The sequence below is a fragment of the Danio aesculapii genome, chromosome 4 (assembly GCF_903798145.1).
Source record: "Danio aesculapii chromosome 4, fDanAes4.1, whole genome shotgun sequence".
NCBI lineage: Eukaryota > Metazoa > Chordata > Actinopteri > Cypriniformes > Danionidae > Danio > Danio aesculapii.
In genome coordinates, this window is record NC_079438.1 from 46,421,360 (window position 1) to 46,446,462 (window position 25,103).

Here is a 25,103-nt window from a genome sequence, read left to right on the forward strand (position 1 = left end):
GCCTACTGTATTTTTCCGGCGGGGTGATTATGTATGGAGGGGCAGAGCAGATCTAAAGCTCTTGGCTCAGACAGTCCATTCTCCTGCTCGCCCCTTTGATGTCCTACTTGCATTGCTTGTCTTCTGCCGAGACAATGACGAGAACCTTTCGCCACAGTGGGCATAATGCGCTTGTTGCTTTTGTTGGTTCTGTCTTTCTTCTCCACACCCCAGGGGAATTTTCCTGACTGGCACAAACACACTCTGCCTTCTGCTTCACTTGCCAACATATGTCTTCCTGGCTTTGATAACATAAGTAGATGTAGGATATCTGCATGTACTGTAGCAAGTATTGGTTTCCGAGTTGTCTGAATGGTTTAAATGGGTCATGAACTGCCTTTTGTGTCTAAATATGGTAGCAGAAATGGAGACTAGACATCTTTTTTCCAATCTTCTGTCCTTCAGTTTGTTGATCCGCCATGTGAATCGTCATTTGTGTGCTTTTCTGCTGCTGTAGCTCATCTGCTTCAAGGTTGGATATTTGTCCAATCAGAAATGCTCTTCTGATTGCTGCTGTTGTTTTTTAGTTACTGTTTTCTTTCAAGTTCAACCAGCCATTCTCCTTTGCATTAAAAAGGTATTTTCACTCATAGATCTGACACTTGCTGGATATTTTCTCTCTTCCTGCCCATACTCTGCCAACCAGATGGTTGTCTGTGAAAATCCCAGTAGATAAGACGTTTCGGAAACATTCAGACCAGACCGTCTGGCCTGGCACAAGCAACCACAAGTCAATTCTGAAGTAATATAAGAGCTTCAGGAGAACAACTTGCCCATGTCTACATGCATAAAGTGTTAAAATGTTATTGGCTAATAAGGTATTAGAAGAATATGCCTAATAAAATGGCCGGTTAGTGTAAACATTCTTTGTACCCTAGCAGGTGAACCTCCTGATGTTATGATTCTCAAAAGGCTCATTATAATGGAGAAACTTTTCAATTGATTCTCAACAGACCGAATCTTTCTGAAGTGCCCGCTCCGGCGCCCAGAGGCAGGCACAAATGGAACATACCTGCTCCTACCCAGACTGCACCTGCTCTAACACAACGCACCAGATGTTCGGAAAACCAACGGCACGAAATGAATCTATGGTTACCGCCGTTTCATTTGCCTGCTGCATTTTTGCCATTCCACACAGTGTTTTTGTTATTGTTGTATTTCCCCCATGAAAGGTGACCTGACGGGGGCAGCTTTCGCGTGGCTCCCATAGGGCAATCATGGTGGGCCTAGCTGCTATGTGATGTGGAACAGTGCAAATAATCACCCCAGCAACTGTTTATTTTCACCTGTCCTTTCTCAGCTTCCTCTGGACGGCGACGGGAAGCACGGCTGATCGAGCCGAGCCCCCCCATAGAGGTTAATTGGCGTAATGTGTGAATTGCTTGCATGCACATTGCCATCATTCTTCTTCTTCACCGAGACTCTGAATTGAGAAGCTTTTCAACCATAGACTGCTTTTTTTGAGTGATGAATGCTCTTCCAGGTGGCTGGTTGTGTATTTGATAGGTAGACATCAACATTCCTGTTGCGTGAAGTTACTTTTACAGACCCCAACATCTGACGATTTGTCTGGTGATGGTGAACATCTGCAGCCGTTCCATCTTTCCTTTACTCGAGACGTGTGAATACTTGGAATTTTTGTCAGAAAGCATCACTCATTCTGCAACAAGCAACTGATTGGCTTGCCAGCGCTACACGGAGCGAGACCCACCACAGCGCAGGCACACCGCTTTTGTACAGAAGCCGCAAACTCGGCCTATAAAACTCGGCCCACTTTCTCTTTGTTTTACAATCCTTACTTATAGGCTCAGAAACCATGTGGAACAAATGTCGGAGCAGGTTAAAGGAAGATCAGGTATCTAAGAGCCATGTTTCGGCATTGTGCCATTTATATAAATGGATACTTTTGAAAGATATTTATATTTTCATCCACACATGGATTCAATTGATCAAAAGTACACTAAAAATATTTGTAAAAAATGGTTGTCACGATAGTGGAATTCAATACCAATCAGTACTGAAATAAAAAAAATTTGCCCTTCACGTGCTCAACAGAATTGACTGATTGGGCGTGAAGGTCATCAGTTCAGGGAACTCACCGCTGTTTACTGAGTGTAACCAAAGATACAGGGACACTGGAGCGTTTCAACTTCACGTTGATCAGCTGGTTTGTCTATAAGCTGACATACGAGCCATCCGCTGATGAATCTGCTGTCCCTGTATCTGTGGTTACACGCAGTAAACAGCTGTGAGTTCAGTAAACCGATGACCTTCACAGCCAATCACAGTCATTTCTGTTGAGCACGTGAACACAATGGCAAATCAATAGTGTTTAAGAATGTGTTCACGGAAAACGGACGTTTTGAAAATTTCAGTACCAATTGGTATCGAATTCAAGTATCGTGACAACCCTAATCCAAGCGCCTCCAAAAATATAGTTTGGAATGACAATGATCTTAAAGAGTTAAGAGATCTTCACCGGCTTCATGAAAACACGTTTTATTTGTGTAGGCTAATGGAAGTCACACGAAACCTTTTTTTTTGGCTTTATGTTTACGACATCACAAAAGCAGCTTATAATCATTGTTATACATAACTATAAAAACGTTTAAGCGTCAACTTAAAGACCGTCTATCTAAATATATATCTATATATTTCAATTTTACATGGGCGTCAACAGGATACATGTTACTTATACAAGAGCTTGTTTGTAAAAGCTACTACATAAATGTCATCTGCGTGAGGAAGAAAGTTAGTGATGACAACATGTTTACAAAATGAGCAAATCGGACGAGAGCTTTGAGAGCAAACTGAACAGCAATTACCATCCTAAGAAAAGCTGGATCCACAGCCCGGAAGCTCTCGGAAATCCTCCAGTGATTCAGCGCCACATCTGAAGCGAAACCACACGAAGCATCCCAAACGTTCACCGCAACCATTTGACTCACTCCCAGGACAGAAGCTGGATGAAGGGCGACTGGATGAGATCTATTATATCAAAGGCGTTTGGTGTGGTGAAATACTACAAAAACAAGTCCTGCTCGGAGAAAGCAGCAAGTCCGGCTTGGGAGTGTCCCGATGAGGAGTGGAAGAGGAGGATGAAAGCTTTGTTCTGGGGAAAGGCGATGTTGAAATGGAGGTGCCATTGGCCTGAAATCTTGAGGTTTAAACCACATAGTTGGTTTCAGACGGCTGACTGGATTCAGGCGCTTCCTTCGCCGCCGCTGCAGATGGAGACTTGTGTTTGGATGGAGAGACCCGCTGGCTGTTAGAAACTCCTCCGCGAAATCCTGCGGGAACACAGCAAGCACACACTGAGGAACGGCCTTTTAGAAGCGGGTTTTGGTTCAGATTGTGCAAACTGGTATATTTTTTTCACATTTTTCAAACAAATCAGAACAAAAACACTCATATGACAACAAAAAAAAAAACAAAAAGACAGGTCACCAGATACGATCTTATTTACATTCATAAGCATTTATGTGTGATCAGATGTCTGCCACACAAAGGGTTACATATCAAAGATCGGAAATCTCTTGAGGGGGGATTTTAAATACAGTGGGGAAAATAAGTATTGAACTCGATTGAACTAAAGTATTGAACTAAAGGTGCTGTTGACATTGGTAACAACCAAAGAAATCAATATATGCAAAGAAAACAAATCCAATTAGTTTACAAATGAAGTTATGCGTAATAAAATGAAATGGCGCAGGGAAAAAGTATTGAACGCATGAAGAAAGGGAGGTGTAGAAAGGCATCGAAAGCCCAGACAGAAGCTGAAATCTCTCAGAAGTTATTCAGAAACCCTTTGCCCTTCCTCATTGTAAATTAATATTAGCTGCTACAATGTTACATCTACATTATATCAGGAGGATGAAGATGAAACCAGAGTGGACATTTCAGCAAGATCGAAAACACAGCCAAGGAAACTCTCAAACGCTTTCAGAGAAAGAAAATCAAGCTGTAGAATGGCCCAGCCAATCACCTGACTTGAATCCAATATAAAATACAAATTAATGATCAGATTTGATAGAGGAGACCCACAGAGCCATCAAGATTGTTACACTGTGCTGAAGTCTTTTTTAAGCTGCTATCACCAAAAAGCATTTATATAAAGTATTATAAATATAGATGTAGGATATAAATACGTTTCAGTAGTTTAGTTTATTACACATAACATGAAATGTTTTTATGTTTGTATTGTTTGGGTTTTTACCAAAATCTGGTTTAATTCCCAGTCAACAAATGGGATAATAGATAAATAAATAATAGAAATATTATTTCTAGGAAAAATACTTATTTTTCTAGTACTCTGTACACTCATTTCTTTTGATAAAGTTGTTTACATTGTAGTAAAATGCTAATAAAATGTATCTCTTTTTATCCCAGCTGTTTATTTTGGTATTTGTAATTATAAACTGCATAGAACTAATTTTTTGGTGTTATTACAGCAATATGTCTAAATATTCATGGTAAAACCCTGGAATTAGAGCAGATTTCTAGCTCTAATCCATTTCCAGGTGGCAATTAGTCACTTGGCCTTGGGAAAAGGGGTTGTGGGATGTTGTCTTACTCTTATTGCAGTGACGTCCATGCCAGCCTTCCCGACACTGGCACCTGTTGGGCTCCACGCAGGTCCCGTGTGCTCCACAGCTGGGCTCACAGACAGCTGCACACACACATGCGCACACACACACACACAATCAGCCATACACAGAGACGCAGTGTTTAGTCTTACAAACCTTCAGCCTGCAGTCCCAGTGGAAATTTGAAGGTTCAATCAAGCACCGACGGCTCGTTTTTACAGTTTGTTACTGTTTGAATTTGCTTGTTAAGTCTGACGTCTCTATCAGCTGCCAAAAGCAAACGACAAATGGTCTTTTATGTGCTCAGAGTGTGTGTTTATATTACTGAAAATCATGATAGTGATATATTCATATTTATAATATACAGTTGAAGTTAAAATTTGTAGCCCTCCTGTGACTTTTTATTTCTTTTTTCAATATTTCCCAAATGATGTTTAACAGAGCAAGGACATTTTCACAGTATGTCTGATAATATTTTTTCTTCTGGAGAAAGTCTTATTTGTTTTATTTCAGCTAATATAAAAGCAGGTATTCATTTTCTTTAAAAAACATTTTAACATCAAAATTATTAGCCCCTTTAAGCCATAATTTTTCGATAGTCTACAGAACAAACTATCATTATACAATAACTTGCCTAATTACCCTAACCTGCCTAGTTAACCTAATTAACCTAGTTAAGCCTTTAAATGTCACTTTAAGCTGTATAGAAGTGTCTTAAAAAAATATCTAGTCAAATATTATTTACTGTCATCATGGCAAAGAGAAAATAAATCAGTTATTAGAAATGAGTTATTAAAACTATTATGTTTAGAAATGTGTTGAAAATATCTCTCTGTTAAACAGAAATTGGGGGAAAAATAAACAGGGGGACTAATAATTCAGGGGGGCTAATAATTCTGACTTCATCTATATGTATCTTCATCCCTAATCTCAGATGGTTAGACTGTAGGACAATTTTTATTACAAATTCACATGAAACATGAGACCGTGAGAAGTAATTCCAAAAAGAATGCTGACAGATTTAGGTATAGGTTTACTTATACTGAAAAAATGTACTTGCAATTTGTAGAGATGTGTGTGTGCATCAGAAAACCATTAATGGCAAGACATGTGGATTTTACATATGTGACCTGTATATGCAAAAAAAAAAAACACTTTGCATCGCAGTTTTGTTAAATATACAGTTGAAGTCAGAATTATTAGCCCCCCTGAATTATTAGCCCAATTCCTGTTTAACAGAGAGAATATTTTCAACACATTTCTAAACATAATAGTTTTAATAACTCATTTCTAATAAGTGATTTATTTGATCTTTGGCATGATGACAGTAAATAATATTTGACTAGATATTTTTCAAGACACTTCTATACAGCTTAAAGTGACATTTAAAGGCTTAAATAGGGTAATTAGGTTAACTAGGCAGGTTAGGGTAATTAGGCAAGTTATTGTATAACGATGGTTTGTTCTGTAAACTATTGAAAAAATATATAGCTTGAAGGGGCTAATAATATTGACCTTAAAATGGCTTTTAAAAAATTTACAACTGCTTTTATTCTAGCCGAAATAAAACAAATAAGTCTTTCTCCAGAAGAAAAAATATTATCAGACATACTGTGAAAATGTCCTTGCTCTGTTAAACATCATTTGGGAAATATTTAAAAAAGGTTTATTAATTTTGATTTCAATTGTACGTGACTTGTATATGCGGGAAAAAACAAACATGTCCATTGCATTTTTGTGAAATATTCCTTTTTCAAATAGCCTAAAAACCACTTCATTCAGTCATAAATTCTTTTTTTTTTGCAATATATAGGTGTTTGTGAAATTGACGTTTTGAAATTATCATAAAATTTAAATTGTCCAATAGGCATATTTTCAATTCACAATTTCATTTTGTACGATACGAGGGGTAATACAAACCTGCCCTGTTGATTATTCTTTTGTAAATCATTAAAATATTGTTGTCTGAGATGCAGAAATCCAGAGACTTTAATGTGTGATATGCCTAAATGGCTACTAAAAGAGTTCTCCCAATTTATATGAGTGGAGAAATCAGGTTTAGAGTGCCGTTGGTGAATGTGTTTTTCACCACACGTGTCCAGAGTGGTTCTGTCAGCCTCAGATAGTCTCACCTTTGGAGCACAGATCTCCATGATATCCTTTGCTGCACTTGCATTTGTTTCTCCCTGTGCATTTGCCTCCATTTCTGCAAGGCTGTCGACATTTACCTGAAAAGGACAATCGTAAAATGAATAACGGGAATAAGCCGAAGGAAAATGAATGAATGAATGTAAACTAAAATAAAAAGCAACAAAAAAAGTTCCTGATATTCCACGACTTGAGGAATAATCTATCAAATTCCCAGACTTTTAATGTCTGGAGTAGAGCATTTAAAGTTCCATGGTATTCCAGAAATTCCATGACCATGTGTGTGTGCACATGTGTAAAATGACTAAAAGGCTCTCTCCAAATGCTCACGTATCCTCTTACACCTGCATACTTGATCAAGATCAAATACATCTCGCCGGCTGCTTTCCTTCTTAAAGCTCAATGTAATCCATCCTCATGAAACCATCCAAAAAAAGGGGCTAGTTTTTACACAACATGACCTCAGCAGGACTCTGCACATTCACGTCACAGTCCGTTTTGACAGAGAACACGATACTGCGGCGGACCAGACGGCAACAACTGGCCTAACGCTATTAAAATGTTCCTTCAATATTTTCTCTTCCCTCCCTTTTCAGACCAAACACCTCAGAATACGGCAAAACTTCCTGCCTTTGAACAGGAGCGGAAGAAAAACGGGGTCAAACAGGAGTCGTTTAAACATTAACCAAACAGACCGCGGGCCTTTGACGCAAAGCAGCTAAATCTATAATGGAAAACCGACATCTGTAGGCAAATATAAAGTAGAGTTTATATCAATGCTCGCTCTTTATTTTGTTAAAGGAGGAAAAGGCTGATTTCTGTGAAGCGCCGGCGATAAAATGCCACACACATGAGCTCATGAGGTTGGTTTTAGTGATTAGGGTGACAACACAACTGCATTACATCCTGTGTTTGCTCATGTAGGTGCCGGACCATTTAACACTAATGTGAGAACACACTTCACTAAAGACATTTACTTGCTGAAGTGCAATCTCTGGAAGTCAGTCTATTAAAGCCTAAGAAAAACACAACAGCTTTCCTTTGAAAGATGATGATGATCATGATGATAATGTGACTGCCAGTTAATAGCTGTTTGTTTAGTCGTCCTAAAACTTAGAGGAGGATTAGCCATTTTGAGCCTTGGTTCAGGATGTTCTTTAATGTAGTTTTCTACTTTACCTATTTTAAGTTTCTCTTTCCTCTTTAGTGTCACATAAGTCTTGGGAAATCATTTTAACATGTTGATTTGCTGCTTAAGAAACATGTGTTATTGTTAGCAATGTTGAAAATCTGTTTTTTTTTTATGAATAAGAACATCATTTATTTTAAATAAGATCTTTTGTAACATTATTGTTGTTTTTACCATCACTTTTAATACACTTAATGAATTTTTTTTACTGAATAACATTAATCATATGGACTCTTTCAGAAGTGTTTATCAAGTATTAGTCCATAAAGACATCAAAAACACTATTAAATGATCAAATTAAATTTGAATGTGCACCAGTTTTGCACATTTGCACTTTCTTACCATCGTTCAATATCTAAAAAAAAAAAAAAAATTATGAAGTGAGTTATACACGGGTGAGTGGGCTTGACAAACCACCTGTAGAAACACTCTTCTCTCTCTCTCAAAAAAAAAAACCACTCCCATCTCTTAACTTTAGCACTTAATACTCTGAGCACTCACAGTTCCTTTGTATAATAGGGTATATGCACAGCTAGTGTTTCGGCTTCCGGTGAACGGTTAATGTGACTTTTTTTCAATTTTATATGGTTTATTTAACAGAATCGATGTTGTAATGTAATTAAAATACAATCAGTTAAATAGACTTGAGCATTTATTTAGTTGTTTAACCGTAAAACGAGATGAAAAGCCGTTTACAAGCACACACTGTCAGGATCAGCAAGGGCAGAAACACCATTGAAAATGCTGGTGTAAACTAAATGTTCATATTTTAAAGACATGGCACTGGAAAATTGAATATAATGCAGTTCTTCTTGTACAATCTGAGACCCACTTTATATAGTATCTCAATAAGGCAGTGGAGATCATTGATTTTTAAAGAAAACAGACCTTAAGCGCCCCGATTTTGTAACTGTATAAAGTTCACCAGAAGCGCTTGACCCAGGTTACTGAAAAATTAAAAGTCCTTCTGCATATACCCCATTAGCACTCAATGCCTTCTCAATTGTAAATCGCTTTGGACAAAAGCATCTGCTGAATGACTTTATGTAATGTAATGATAGTTGAATTAATTAAATGAATTGATCAAAACGGATTTCATATACATAGAGAGCAAATTAAATGCAAATAAAGTCTATATTTTAATGATTAATATAACTGCAGAGTTTTTAAATTATGGGTAAAAAATGTTCTTCGTCATTTGATATAGATATATTTTGTCACAGATATTTTTGTTAAAGTGAAGCAACATGCCTATTCTGGACTCTATAAAATCCATAAAATAAAAAACGATCATACTAAATGTTGTTATATTTAAAATAATTAAAAACTGACATCCGTGTTTGCGTGGGTTTCCTCCGGGTGCTCCAGTTTCTGATATAGGTGAACTGAGTAAGCTAAATTGGCCATAGTGTATGAGTGTGAATGTGAGAGTGTAAGGATGTTTCCTAGTACTGGGTTGCAGCTGGAAGGACATCCGCTGCGTGAAACATATGCTTAATAAGTTGACGGTTCATTCCGCTGTGGCGACCCCTGATAAATAAAGGAACTAAGCTCTAACTAGTGAATGAAAAACTGACATTTGGGTAAAACTTAGCAGTGTTTTTGAAAGATAGTCGCACTGTTCATACTGAATGGCATCTTAGTAGCGGGTTGTCTGTAAATCGAAGCAAACTTGTATAATAGTGATTATTTTTAGGCCAAAAAATAAATGTATATGAAAAAAAGGTTATAGCTTATTGCATTTTGATGGTTTGTAAGCTTAACAATCTTTTTTCCATTAAACTCATTAGAAAATCTATAATGTTGGCCTCCAAACTGGCATTAAAGTATGTTTTTGTTGTTGTGGTCTGACTGTAGTTTGTTCTTTTAGTGTTGATTAATGTGTCTGAACTCACTGAGCTCACAGCGGACCCCTTCAAAGCCCACGGCGCAGATGCATTTGCCAGGATGGAAACACGTCCCTCCGTTCAAACAGGTGGTGCTGCAGTTTGCTGTTAATGGAGAACAAAAACAACATGCCAATGTCACGCCGCAAACTACAAAGAGAAATAACAACACACGAACAGCTAGAGTGCTTTATTTATTTATTTATTTGACCATTTATTAGATGATGTTTCTGGCCTTTTGGTGTTTACATCTGTAGAACACAAATGGGGGAAAAAAAGTGTCCAAAGGTAAAACCTTGTCTATTTATTGGTTAATTAGTCATGCTAAGTCATATGTATTTAAAGCCTGTATCTTGTGTATTCATTACATTTTATGCTTGGAGTCAAGTTCAAGTTTAATCTCATGTGGGGTATTGATTAAAATTGGTGATTCATATTTTCAGAATATAAGCATTTTACCCTAAAAGGTCCTGTGATTTCTATTGCAAAAATGCTTGTAGCAACTTCAGGAATTAATATATATATTCATTTTCTGATATTAAAAAAAGGAAATTGCTTTGATAGACAATATTTTAATAAGACATTTGGAAGACACCGGCTCTAAATGCAAGATAGCATGACAAAGTTTGAATAACAGAGGCGTAAGTCATTTATTATGGTTAAAAAATATATATATTCACATATCATGCCAGTTTCCCAGGAAGCAAAAATTTAATTCTCTTGATTGCATGGTATGGAAATAGTACCTCATTCTTTATTCGTTATTTACATTTGATGCATAAAGTATATTTGCAGCTCTGGATGGAAACAGCTTGTGACTTTTTTTTTTAGTTTAGTTTATTTGTTTACAGGGTCAACACACATTAATAAACATTACTGTAAAATGTGCCAGAATTAGCCAAGAATGGCTATTTTTCATCTGTAGACCCCTTACAGAATGTTAAGAGTACTTAACAGTACTTAACTTAAAAGTAATGTCACCTAAAATCTTTTTTCTCTCTCTATTTTTAAAGACCAAATGTAATTTATTATCAGGTATGACTTATTTTTCAGAGGGAAAAAGCCACCTATAAAAAACTTTGGCACAATTTAGCACTCTAACCACATGTAGCATGTAGGAAACTAACCTCTCTCACAACTGGATCCAAAGTAGCCCGGTGGACAAATACACACGCCTGGACTCATACACAGACCACCATTCAGACATCTTGGAGAGCACAGGGCTAATAACAAAGCAAAGAGGTGAACATTTAAATTCTCTTAAGACGGTTTATTGCTCACCGACTACTACAATTAGACCATTAAAGTCCACGCGAACAGGAAGTTGCTGAGACTTTTTATTTCAGTATGTTGGAGTCCATTTTTTAAAACTAAAATGGAATATTAAGTAGGGGGTGGGGCATTCTTTTTGCATATCATTACCTCTTGGAAAACTAACAGTAAGAGGGGAGTGATTAAGAATATCGTGGCCGTCAAAATGATCAGAGAAGGACTCCAAACGCAGAAGCAAATGGTTAGACTTTGATTAAAGATTACTAAAACCAACTTTTTAACTGCTCACCTAAAGAATAACAATGAGCACTAGCAAAATTTTGATGTCAAACTGATTTTTAATAGATTTATTTCCATAAAAGTGTAAACACTGAGCACTTTCGAAAGATTGACACACTCTCCTGCTCGACCAATCATAGTTTGGGGCGTGGCTAAAGGCTGAGACACTGTGTGTTTATGGATGATGTGTCAAATTTAGAAGTACCAGTCAAAATTTAAAGACTTACAGTATTATTCAAAAAGATTAAATATAAATACAAAAATGAGGAACTAAGTTCACATAAGTGGATGCTTTATGTAATTCTACGAATATAAAATGACATACTACACCTTTAGATATTACAACCAGCCATAAAATGTGCCTTTATGTTTAGTAGCTCAGCCTACATGATTTATGATCTTAATGCGAAATATAAATGTTCACTGACCTTCTAGACTGAAACATACAGTTGAAGACAGAATTATTAGCCCTCCGTTTATTTTTTTCCCCAGTTTCTGTTTAACGGAGAGCAGACTTGTTCAACACATTTATAAACATAATAGTTTTAATAACGCATTTATAATAACTAATTTATTTTATCTTTGCCATGATGACAGTAAATAATATTTGACTAGATATTTTTTAAGACAGCTTAAAGTGACATTTAAAGGTTTAACTAGGTTAATTAGGTTAACTAGGCAGGTTAGGGCAAGTTATTGTATAACAATGGTTTGTTCTGTAGACAGTCGAAAAAAATAAAGCTTAAAGTTAATAATTTTAACCTTAAAATGGTGTTTAAAAAATTAAAAACTGCTTTTGTTCTAGCCGAAATAAAACAAATAAGACTTTCTCCAGAAGAAAAAATATTATCAGACATACTGTGAAAATTTCCTTGCTCTGTTAAACATCATTTGGGAAATATTTAAAATAGAAAAAAATTAAACAGGGGTTTATAATTCTGACTTTAACTGTACATAGTCTTAGTTTAGGTAAAAATTCATGCTGCTGGTGTCGTTTGGGCTGCAGATTTTCTTGATAAGCGGAGCACAAAACTTAGTGGTTTTGGCAGCAATGCAGGCAAAAACAAATCAGCCAAAAGCTGTGTAGGATGAAAGGTGTTTTGTGGATGCGGTTTAGGTACAAACACAGCAGAGCTACAGTGAGGATATTGAAAACATTTTCAGCATCTAATGGAAGCTTTTTTTTAATGGTAAACCGCTCTTTTAAAGTTGTAAATAGATGAAAACCACATGTTTGTGAGTCCCAACCTGCTGGGTAATTCATGTTTTTTTTCTTCTTCTTCAGACAAGAAACCTTTTAGAATACATGCATGCTTCATTCCTTCATCTAAACTAGTACATAGCAGACTTAACCACGCTTTGTAATTTGCACAAGGTATTTTGGGAAGTGATGCCCAGAGGTTGAGTATAATCATCATCATAATAAACTATATGCATTCGTTTGCTTCCAAAGGAGGCTTGTCCTTCTGAGAAAGGACTCTTGGAGGATACACTTCTCTATTTTTTTTTTATGAATCTATTTGGCTTTTGCAGTGGAGGCTTTATAACAAAGTTCTACATGCGCACATCTGTTGTTAATGGGTATGGGTTGTTGCGGGTATGCTGGTCAGACGTTTATGGGACATCTATAAAAGCCAAAAATGTTAATGAAAATCGAATATTTCAGTTGGTGTTATAGAAATACGGCAATATTTTATACAAATTAAATGTTTTATTTTAATATAGAACTTTTATGCTGTCATCAAGTACACTTGTTAACGATTTTTGTAAATTACACAGTATTTAACTGTAATATGAACTGTATTTTACTGTAGTATTGTATTTTAAAGTTGCATTGTTAAAATGACTATAGATATACAATATATACATATTTAGTCAATATACAATGACTAAAGATATACAATACTGTAAATGCATACTAAATGGTGCTGTAAATGTAAATACAGCATTTTTGCTGTTATTGATTTACAGTAAATTACTGGCGAACTGCAGGAAATTGTTAACAGTGTACATATCAACTTGTATGGTAAAATATGGTTACCTTTCTCACAGTGAATGCCATAAAACCCATCCTGACACTCGCAGACCTGTCTTTCATTGCAGTAGCCTCCATTGCGACAACCTCCAGGACACTTTGCTTCATAAAGAAGAGACATAAATGGTGAGAACATTTCATCTCTATTTTTTTTGTTTTTAATGTTCAATGTTCTCCAAATGCTCCATAATTTATGCCACTTCAAGGACTTCAGATTCCTTGAGAAGTTGAAAGGCCACTGAATTCAATTCAATAACAGTACTTCCTGATACCAGCATATAAAAAGGAGGGAAAAGCCTTTGAGGTAGAAACCACAATGTCAACAACTCTGTCAAATCTGATGTGGCCCCAGTATACTGTTACAGATATGTTTTAACGTAATTCACAACTAGCTTTAAGGACCAAAGTTTAGTGTACCTAACATTCTGTCAACATTTGTCATCTTTTGAAACTCGTTTTTCTTCTGTGAAAAGCAAAATGAGAGGTTTAGCAGAATGTTCACACCGCTCTTTTTCATACTGTGAAAGGGAATGGGGATTTTCCAGTGAAGAACGTCTTGAATTTTGGCATGTTATTCATTTATAAAACTCTTGAAATACAGCACAATCATTTTTATTAGCATTTAGTTCCTATAAATGTTCATTAGAAGTTAAAAAGCAGCTTGGACATTCTGCTAAACCTGTGTTCCACAGATAAGTTTGGTATGAAGGTAAATAAATGATGACAGATTCTCAAATAGTGGTTACTTCCATTATTTCTATTCAGTGTACTGTAACATCCATGCATTTTGCTTTTATATTTATGGCAGTTTTATAAAACACAGAGCATAATTCGCACTTACACAATATGTTTCGGTGCACGTTGCATCCAGTCATTTTACATGATTTACTCAAGTCCTTTAAAACTCACACATGCTTTTTGTAAAAAAACAAAAACAAATAAAAAACAGAAGTTTAGCAGAATGTCCAAGCTGCTCAAATGAGACTGACGCTGTCAATCAGAAAAGATTTTTACAGAATCAGTCTCAAAAGTAATTGGAATAAATTATGTTAAACATATTAAGTGTACTTTTTCAATGATTTTGGCCTAGTTACATCAAGATCATCAAGATTTTAACTATATATAGCGTCCAGACCAACGGAGAATAACATTCTGTTTTTTGTAAGAATGTTGTGCACTTTTGTCAGCTACAACTTTAAATCCTCAAGCAACACTCAAAAAACAGGGGACATGTGCATGGAAGAAAAAAAAAACATGTACAGGAAAAACAAAATTGGGACCCATGACTCCTGAGGATACACATTTGTCTTTTACAGTGAAATGATCATTCTGTGCAAGAAACTGAACATTACTATCATACTTTAATATATGAAAAATGGTCCAGCACACATTCATGACAGTCTGGACCTTCCTTTTGCTTATTGATATATGAGAAATCAATATGCTTGATCTGTGATGTTTATTCATAATAGAGAAGGAGGATATGTATGTTTCATTATTCATAAAAAAAGGTATTTGTATATATCTTGGTTTCTGCAATTAATATAAAAAAGGTTGTAAACAAACAGTGTCAGTGAAGTTGTGAGTTTGCCTTCATGCATGCATCATTATGAAATTTGAAATCATGAATATGCTCTGGTCCACTCACGGAAGCTGTGAATTACAGGTAATAATGTTGTAAATAATAGTCATTTTTTTACTCATTTTGCTTCATTAGACCTCAGTGTATCGCCAGGAACCATGGGAATTAATATTGTGTTGCCTGTATTGTGTTTTGACACTCGGAGTGCTGGTAATCTTAAGGGTCATTCACACAGAATGCTTTTCCATTCCAATGCACTGCTTTCCTTTAGTTTTTCTATGATGGATATGTGTGGATGATATGTTTGTGTCTTTTACAGCACCTTGCACTTGAGTGCTGCTCATTAATATCAGTTCCTAAGCAGTGGACCAATCAGAAGAACTTGGAGGCAGAGCAAGTGTTGTACAGTAGCAAGTTGGCACTGTTAATAACTGTTTTATTTGACAGCAACTATTGTTCTCATGTGAATGGCCCCTAAGACTTGTGTTTTATGAAGCAATGATCCAAATTTCTGCAAAATGTTCTAGTAAAATCACCTGCATGTTGGATATTCCAAGGAAAAATAAAAGAAAATCAAACTGAAATGTTTGTATGAAATGTTTTAAAGGGATAGTTCCCACGAAATGAAAATTCTGTCATCATTTATTCACCCTTTACTTGTTTCAAACCTTTATGGGTTTCTTTATTCTGCTAAACACAAAAGAAGATATTTTGAAAAATGTTGGAAACCTGTAACCATTGCCTTCATAGTATTTGTTTTTCCTGCCATGGAAGTCAATGGTTACAGGTTTTCAGCTTTCTTCAAACTATCTTCTTTAGTGTTTAAGGTTTGAAACCACTTGAGGGAGACTAAATACTGAGTAAATATTCAGGTTCATTCAATGCACAGTCCAGTTTATGAAACATCACAGCAAACATCGGCAAACATACGGCTCAAAAGGCGGGTAAACTTGAAACGTTCAACTATATCTACTACGTCATCCTGTTGGTGAAACTCAAGCAGTCAGACTTTTAGAAAAACATCTTGTGAGCACTAGTCATTAAGGCACCCTCAGCTGTCAGTAGGAAACACTGGGCTTCCTCCCCGCGGGGAGGCTTCAGACAGATGGACCATTTGATCTGTGAAGTCTGCAGGCCGAGTGGAGAGGGGTGGAGAAGGGTGTGTAGGGGAATGCAACACCGTGAGGTTAGTGTGTGTGTGAGAGGAGGGAGGGAGGGAGGGGGGATCAGAGAAAAACATAACACGCTCATTCTAAAGGGCTGCAGCTGGCAGGATTCACATGACCTCATGAGCCAGCGATGGCTTTGTGGGTGAGGCTGAGCGTCACCCGGACCGTGATCTCTGTTTCTCTTACCAACTACACTTAAAGGACATCAAGATGGAGACCAGACATAACATATGCGTTTGTGCTCATCTCAAATCCAAACTTTCACCTGATGCATTCTCCAGCACGCTTACATTCATTCCCTAAAAGTTTGAGATGTATGAATATATATGTAACATACAAAGATATATAATAATATACATTTACAAAGCTCCACGCATGACTTGCAAGGAAAAAGTGTGTACATCATGGCCATGAACGAACAAATTCATTACCATAACTTACTAATATGTCAGATTGTTTTGCTACTTTATTTATTTTAGGTAAATCATAAGCATGATATCATAATTAACTCCCATGTTTTACTAAAATTTGAATGTTTTATTGAATCAATTATGTTATATAAACATGTTATATTGAATCAATTATAATAATTTATTTTATACAGCAAAAGGGAAAGAGTTACAGAGGCTGTCAAGCAAAAGTTTGAGTGGATAGTATCTTAATTTTGGCTCAATTCTTAGCACAAAAGTCTCAAAAATATTACGAAATTTATTTTAAAACAAATATAATTTGTTTGCTTATGATATATACATTAACAATAATCATTAGTTTAATATTTTTGAGACTAATTATTTTGGATAATGCCAATTTTATGAAGAAAACGTTTTTGTTATATTAAGAATATCTTTAATTTCTATTTAATGCATCCTTGTAAAACAACTGTAGTATTAAATACCTTTTCTTGGGTTTCAGATCTCAAAAAAATCTCTACACAAAGAGGAAACCATATTACGACTCTACATTCTGTATATGGATTGTCTTTGTTATACTTTATTATACAACAAATCGTTTACTGTCATCAAAGTTATGACAGCAGAATTTGTAAGCTCACCTCTCTGGCATGTTTTGAAGAAGATGGCGTTGTGTGGCGTCCTCAGGATGATATTTCCTCCAGCGTCCATCACCAGGATGGTCACCTCGAATGCCGCCACACCGTCCTGGTCACCTCTGCACGGAAAGCCCACCTGAACCACTGAGTATATAAAACCACTGTTGATTACTAAACTTTGAGAATCAACGTGAAACAAATCTCAGGATTTATGATGAAATCTTCTTATGGGTGTGTTTTACGAATATTTATACACCCACACACACACACACACAGTTGAGGGCAAAATAATTAGCCCTCCTGTAAAATATTTATTGTTTTTCAAATAGGGATGAACTGATACCACTTTTTACAAACCGATACGAGTACGAGTATTTTAATTTGTGTACTCGCCGATACCGAGTACCGATTCCGATACTTCTTAGATTTGGTTTCAATGAAAGTGTAATTACTTTAAAAGGAGGTTTTTATTTTTTGCCCGTAGCAAGGATGAACACAAAATTCCTTACCAGAAGGCTATTCCAAGCCAAAAATATACACACATTGCTAAGCATGACATATTAAGAATGGATAATTAAAGGATAAGTTATCTTTGCGCTGACACGCATCCACAACTTCACACATTACATAATCAAGGATCATATTGCATATTCGGTTTATTCTTCAGTAGCCTATAGATTCAATAATAATGTACTCTATAAATAGATTGTTTATGAGGACTAAGCTATTAATATATAATACGTTAAACCATACATTAAGACAATGAAGTCAGGACAACAAATAACATCTATTTAGTGAAATACTGTTGAGTGGTAATAGTGCATGGTATTGGCATTTCATGTACGATACGTGTACGAGTATTTTACCCAAGTATCGACCCGATACCCGATACTGGTATCTGTATTGATGCATCCCTATTTTCAAATATTTTGTGTGTGATATGATATTTAATGGAGCAAACCAATTTTCACAGTATTTCCGATATTTGTTACTTGTAGAGAAAATCTTATTTGTTTTATTATGGATGAAATAAAAGCTGTTTTTTTACCTTAATATTGACCTTAAAAAAAGTTTTAAGGCCAATATTATTAGCCATCTATAGGTAAATATTATTATTTAACTTTAAGCTTAATACTAGCATCTTCAAACATAGCTAGTAAAATATTATGTGCTGCCATTATGGCAAAGATAAAATAATTATTAGAAATAAGTTACCCGATACTGGTATCAGTATCGGTTCATCCCTATTTTCAAATATTTCTCAAGTGATATTTAATGGATCAAGGCAATTTTCACAGTATTTCCGATATTTGTTTCTTCTAGATTTCTTATTTGTTTTATTTTGGATGGATTAAAAGCTGTTTTTTACCTTAATATTGACATTAAAATCTGTTTTAAGGTCAATATTATTAGCCATCAATAGGTAAATATAACTATTTAACTTTAAGCTTAATACTAGCATCTTGAAACAGCTAGTAAAATATTATGTGCTGTCATTATGGCAAAGATAAAATAATTATTAGAAATCAGTTATTAAAACTATAATATTTAGAAATGTGTTAAAAGAAAATCTCTCCAATAAACAGAACTTGGGGAAAAAAATGTAAGACTTTAAACTTAACAAGAGGGCTAATAATGCTGACTTCAACTGTATATTGATATATTCCTCAAATATTTTGAGATGAAACTAAACCAGTACAATGTCAAATAGAATGTATTAAATAAATGAATGTGCAACAAAAAAATGAAAATAATAAATAATTAAATAAAAAAAGAAATGACATTTAAATGTGCAAAAATTCTAAATAAAAGCGCACCAGAGGCTTTGTGTGGCACTGATCCCAAAAGAGGAACATTGACAGTAGGATCATCCATAATGTCTTTATCCAATGAGCGCAGCGTCTGAAACTCATAAAAATACTCTGCCTGAAGAAACAAAAAAGAAACAAACAGAAATTAAATTTGTTAGTAAAAATTAACCAATCAAGCAATGAAATTTACATTTATAACACAAAAAGTTGCATGACAGGAGCACATAAAACTTTTTAAAAAAGGGTTTCCGGGTATGCTTAAACACGCAAGGTAATCAATTTCTTCAGAAACGTGCAACTAATGACCTCAACTCTTTGAGAACGAGGACAGCCGTGATGCTGAAGCCAAACACAAACTACAAAAAAAAATGTCCCAAAAGAAGATGAAAGCGAGGTGGACGCTTCTCCCCCCGTCTTTCTTTTTTCTTTCCCCTTGCTCTCTAGATTTGGGAGTGTAAAAGCTGTGCAACGTTTGATGAAGGCAAAAGTACACAAGCTGTGTGGAGAGCTTAGCTAATCCTACAGCTGAATGGTAATAACCAACACAGATAACTCTCGCCGCCAGCCTTTTATGCCCGAGACCTTTGTTCTAAAGCCTCGGCGGTCGTCTTTGAAGCTAACAGGGGCCGGGACAGAGCGGGCCCTCTCTTTTTCGCCACTATCCCTCCCCTTGCTATTTTAATTTCTCCCTCTTGCTGCTCTTTCGTCAAGTCAACATGCCACTCACGAATTATGATCCCGGTGTGCAAAGATAGATCATTGATCAAAAGAGATTCATGGGAATCCCTAAACATGTTTTTGTATTTGATTTGTATGTACTTGCATGTAAATAATTGCCAATTGATGATGCATTGAATGACGCACTGTTGCATGCAAGAGCATCATAGAGCTGTTTTTTTTTTGTTTCTGTATGGTAAGTATTGTGTTATTCTTGATATTGCGAGATATGTTTACTTTGAATTTTTGCAGGGTTTCTGCAGGTTTCATCAAGTCAAATTTAAGACTTTTTAAGACCTTTTTAAGAGCATTATAATTGAAATTTCAGACTTTTACAGGGCAAAATGCTAAGGATTTTTTGTAATGGCCAATGGATTATTTTCACTTGCCCCATTAAATTTGAAATTCGGTTATTTCTTCGCCACATATTTTAAATAATGTGTCAAAACATATATATTTTATATAGATAATATTTAATATAGTCAGATAAAGTAACATTTTCATAATTTTTATATATATTTTTTATTACCTTAAGTTTTAAAATAATAAACTATGATAAACTAAATATATTCTCAACAAACATTATGTTTAAATACATGGTAAACACAACTTTTAAAGAAATTTTACTGTAAGGATCTAAGGAAGATAAGTAAACCCTATTATTAAAATTAAATGTGGTTATTTCTTAGCCACATATTTTAAATAATGTGTCAAAACATATATATTTAATATATATTTATATATAAATTTTAGTTTTAAAACTGTTTAAAAAAAGACATTTTGAATGCTGAGAGAAAACTCAGAAATAATGCTTTATTTTAATCAGAGCATCGTCAAAACATTTGCAGAACATATTTTCTATTTTAGTGTTTTGTTCTCAGTATTTCAATGACTTTTGCTAGAAATCTCTTAAAATATTAAATATATATGTGTTACAAGTTGTTTCAGAACATTTTCAAAATTTGTATATATTTTTGTATTACCATAAGATTTAAAATAATAAACTATATTAAACTAAATTTATTTACAACAAACATTATGTGTAAATACATGGAGAACTTTTACAGAAATGTTACTGTAAGGATGTAAGGAAGCCTATTATTAAAACTGAAATTTGGTTATTTCTTAGCCACGTTTTAAATAATGTGTCAAAACATAGTTATATATGTAATATATATTTATATGTAAATTTTCGTTTTAAAAAACTGATTATAAAAAACAATCTGGATTCTGAGAGAAAATTCAGAAATAATGCTTTATTTTAATCAGAGCATTGTCAAAAGAAATTTTAGTGTTTTGTTCTCAGTATTTCAATGACTATTTTTGCTATAAAACTCTTAAAATATTAAATATATAAGTGTAACTACTTGGTTCAGAATGCTTAGAGGATTAAATGTTCTTTTTAAAAGACTGAACCATCAGATTTTTAATATATTTTTATTACCATAAGTATTAAAATAATAAACTATGATAAACTAAATTTATTTACAACGAACATTATGTGTAAATACATGAAGACCTTTTAAAGAAATGTTACTGTAAGGATGTAAGGAAGATAAGTAAACCATATTGGCAAGTAGAGTTCATCAATTTTACTTGTGTTAAACTTTTTTTTTTCCTTAAATGGATTGTATGTTGTAGCGATTGGGAAGCTTTATATGGACAAAGGAAAATTAACACCTGTTTAAAAGTATTTAAGACACACAACGCCATATTTCAGTGAATTTAAGACTTTTTAAGGCCTACATTTTAGGAATTTAAGACATTTTAAGACCCAGTGGACATCCTGTTTTATTTATAACAATATGCATTCAAGAAGTGTGTGTATTTGTGTGTCTTTTTATTAACTTTTCTCCTGGCTATTGTTATATTTATCTGCTCACAAGGTGTAAAGGTAATGTGTACATGTTAAACTGCTATAGAAAAATATTTACTGTGGAATGAGTTATGAAACAAAATCTAAATTCATTCATTCATTTTTTTTTTTTTTTGCTTAGTTCCTTTATTAATCTGGGGTTGCAACAGCGGAATGAACCGCCAACTTATCCAGCATATGTTTTACGTAGCGGATGCCCTTCCAGCCACAACCCAACACTGGAAAACAAAATCTAAATTATTCTTATTATTTTAATGAAGTAATAAATTAAAATGTTAATATAAAAGTTACTTTAATGCAGTTATGTTGGCTGTTTTAATTTAATATATTTGAGATATGTTGGTCTAATGGTTTATATATGAGGCTTATAGTTTTCTTAGGTTTATTTTAATGTCATCGAGCAACTATTAAACATTTTAGTAATAATAATAATTTCATATTTTTTGTTTTAATTTACATTTAAAAGTTTTAGCACTTTTTCTGGCTGTTTTGATTATCTTTTTAAGTTATTTATAGTAGTATGTATATACTTTTTTAAGCCATTTAAATTATTTGTTTCTATTTTAAGTTAAACTAAATAAAATATGATTGACTGCTAGCCTGCAAAATTTTACATATATGTTTCAGTTAACTATATAATACATTTAAATGATGATATGTAATTATTTTAAACTAATTTATATAAAAACACCATTAAGTCTATTGACTTTTGACACATTATTATGAATTATCATGCTTACAATTATATTTAAATACATCTAAATTAAAATAATCTCCTATAATATTATAATCAAGGGGTCCTGATCAATCTTATATTCTATTATCCTATAAATCATAATGCTTTAAAAGCCCTGATAGGGAAAAAATCCCTCATAATTCATAATCAATACCAGATACTCACTATATTTGTGGTCTTCTGATTTTATGAAACTATTGGAAAAATCTCTGGAGGGTAAAAGAAATCATTCGCCACTGTTTCTGCCAAAACCATAACGAATTACAAAGCGGATCAACAAGCAATAACGCCGCTACAAAGTGATTCCAAATGGAAGTTTCGCTGGTCAATAAAGCGCGGGCTCTGGCACGCGCGCTCGCGGTGGAGGCTACTGATGATGACGAGCCAGATGTTTGGCACATGCATGAGGATGCGCGCTCACGAGGCGGACCCGCGCTTTGATCCGCGTGCAGCTTTACAACATGCAAAATACCGCAAGAAGAATTTAACTAATTTTTTCTTTTCAAATTAGTCAATATAGGCTACGAGGCATATTTGGACTATATTAAAGTCTTTAAATAGGCAATTTAAAGTTTTTTATTTATATAATTACTGTTATCATGGTACATTTATTTTCTACAAAATGTATTTTTAATCTAAGCCTTGTTTTAAATAGCTTATAAACCATTTAAAACTACAAATTTTTAATAAGCAGCAATAATGGTAAATATTTCGAGTGTTTCAGATTAATTCACTCATTTCAGAGTTATCCAGACGTACAATATGCATCAGGTTAATCATAAAAATGAAATAAAAATACCATATAACTAATAAATAAACTACGTGAATGCAAAAAATACAGTTTTTCTTATTAACTAACACAAATTTAAATATGTTAAGCTAATAAAAAAACCTACAACGGCTTGAGAAAAGTGGTTTGTCAGCATGACGTGTAGCCTACTATGTTTTGACGTACAGTACCTGATCGGTGGCTTGCCAGGTGAAGTTGACGTGATGGATATTGACAGGTATCGCTGGCATTCTCTGCTGTGCTTTCCTGAAGTCGTGTGTGAATGGAGCCATTTTCCCCTCAGAGACTATTAAAATATCCTCCTCAAAACCTGTTCAATAAAACACTGAGCATTCACAAGCCTCTCATACTGGAGTTTAAAATCAAAAACTTTTAATTGAAATGTTTCCGCAATTGTTTGCTCTAATAACAACACTGGCGTGTCAGTACGGAAACTACGCAGACTATTACCAATTAATATTCTTGCTTGATTGGCATCAATCCACATGTACATGGTTCCTCGCTCTTCATAGGCAGCTTCCAGCAGACCCCCTAAAAGCAGAAGGAAGCACGCTTTAAGGTGCAGTTGAACAGCAGGCGTCCTGAAAGCCATCCTTTGTTTGGTTTAAAGCGAACTGGCCGTTTTTTCTGTTTGTCTCCGCTCGCTTCAGTCCCGTGAGGTAAATGTGTCTCGAGCGACTCTTCAATTGACAGAATGATTCGCGCGGTCTGCTCCGCGAGCTACTTGTACGCAGCAGGAGGCGCAATTTACAGAACTTACCACGAGGTGGCGCTGTTAATTATAAGGTGCCACTGACGCATACATTATTAAAATAAACACAAACAGTGCTCAGCATAACTGAGTACACTCTATTTTGAAAATGAATATTTCTCAATGAATATAGGCAATGTATTTTGGTGTAATTAAACAAAACAGATTTATTTAACAGATACATTTATTAAAATAATATTTAGTCACCAAATATTTTAAAATTGAAAGATAAAACAATTAAATTCAAGCCAAATTTAGTAAAAATAAATATTACAACCTACAAAATTTCAACTAAATGTTTCTTTTTTTTGCGTCTTTTAATTTTTCCTCTTTTTTAAAATTTGTATTTAATATTTTTATATCATATAAACTTGAGTTGAATTGTTATCGTAAGTTATTTTGTTAGATAAGCTCCAGATTTGGCTTCAGTACTGACTAATCTAATGTATATGCACAAATATAATATTGTATAGCTTCCTATTACAGTTTTTCTCAGTCACTTTGGTCCATTTCTCAGTTCAGAATTGAAGTTCTCAAAACTACCTGTTTGATCTTCACATTATTGTGTCACTTGTGCACATCAAAACAGCAGCAGTTAGCATCTGTGCAAATGATTATGCGCAATTCTCTGATGTTTCCTACATTATCAACTGTATGTCGTGTTGATCCAAATCATTTTGGTCTATGTTGAATAGTCTCACTCCCCACAACATTTAATCATTTGTTCATGCCGTAAGTCTTCACATGCAAAATGGCTGAACAAGTTTTCATAATACTTTTTTATATCTAATTTTTCTATACATTTCCAGTAAACTTCTTGTTCTAAATCTGTATACAATTGGTAAACTTCTCCCAGGTGAATCTTGACCTTTTCTAATAAAGGTGTATCTAAAAGCAGATTGTCCTATGTTCACATTTCTACTTTTGTTTTGTTTTTTCTTTGTGCTATGCAGTTTTGTCTTTTCCTTTCTGTATCACAATATCTGGCAACAAATTACAGTACAAAGAGCAAAAAATAAATAAAATAAAAACCCTATTTTATATTAGAACACCTCTTTAGACTCTGTTATATTGACAACATGACTAAATAATTCAACTGTCTTATCCGTACATAATGACCCAAGGACTTGTCATTCTAACGGCACTGATACATTCATTGACATAGAAATGTAGTTTTGAGAGATGAACT

General features: G+C 34.5%; 1 protein-coding gene across 1 annotated transcript; it reads right to left on the reverse strand.

Moving 5' to 3' along the window:
• Window positions 1-2,522: 2,522 nt before the first annotated feature.
• On the reverse strand, window positions 2,523-23,872 carry wif1 (wnt inhibitory factor 1). The gene is made up of 10 exons (XM_056455837.1): window positions 23,614-23,872; window positions 23,334-23,473; window positions 19,051-19,159; window positions 17,237-17,377; window positions 13,441-13,536; window positions 10,976-11,071; window positions 9,858-9,953; window positions 6,758-6,853; window positions 4,613-4,708; window positions 2,523-3,329 (listed from the first exon to the last, which is right to left on the reverse strand). Exons 1-10 carry the CDS (start codon window positions 23,753-23,755, stop codon window positions 3,205-3,207), a joined length of 1,137 nt encoding a protein of 378 aa, XP_056311812.1. The 5' UTR covers window positions 23,756-23,872; the 3' UTR covers window positions 2,523-3,204.
• Between the last annotated feature and the right edge of the window lie 1,231 nt (window positions 23,873-25,103).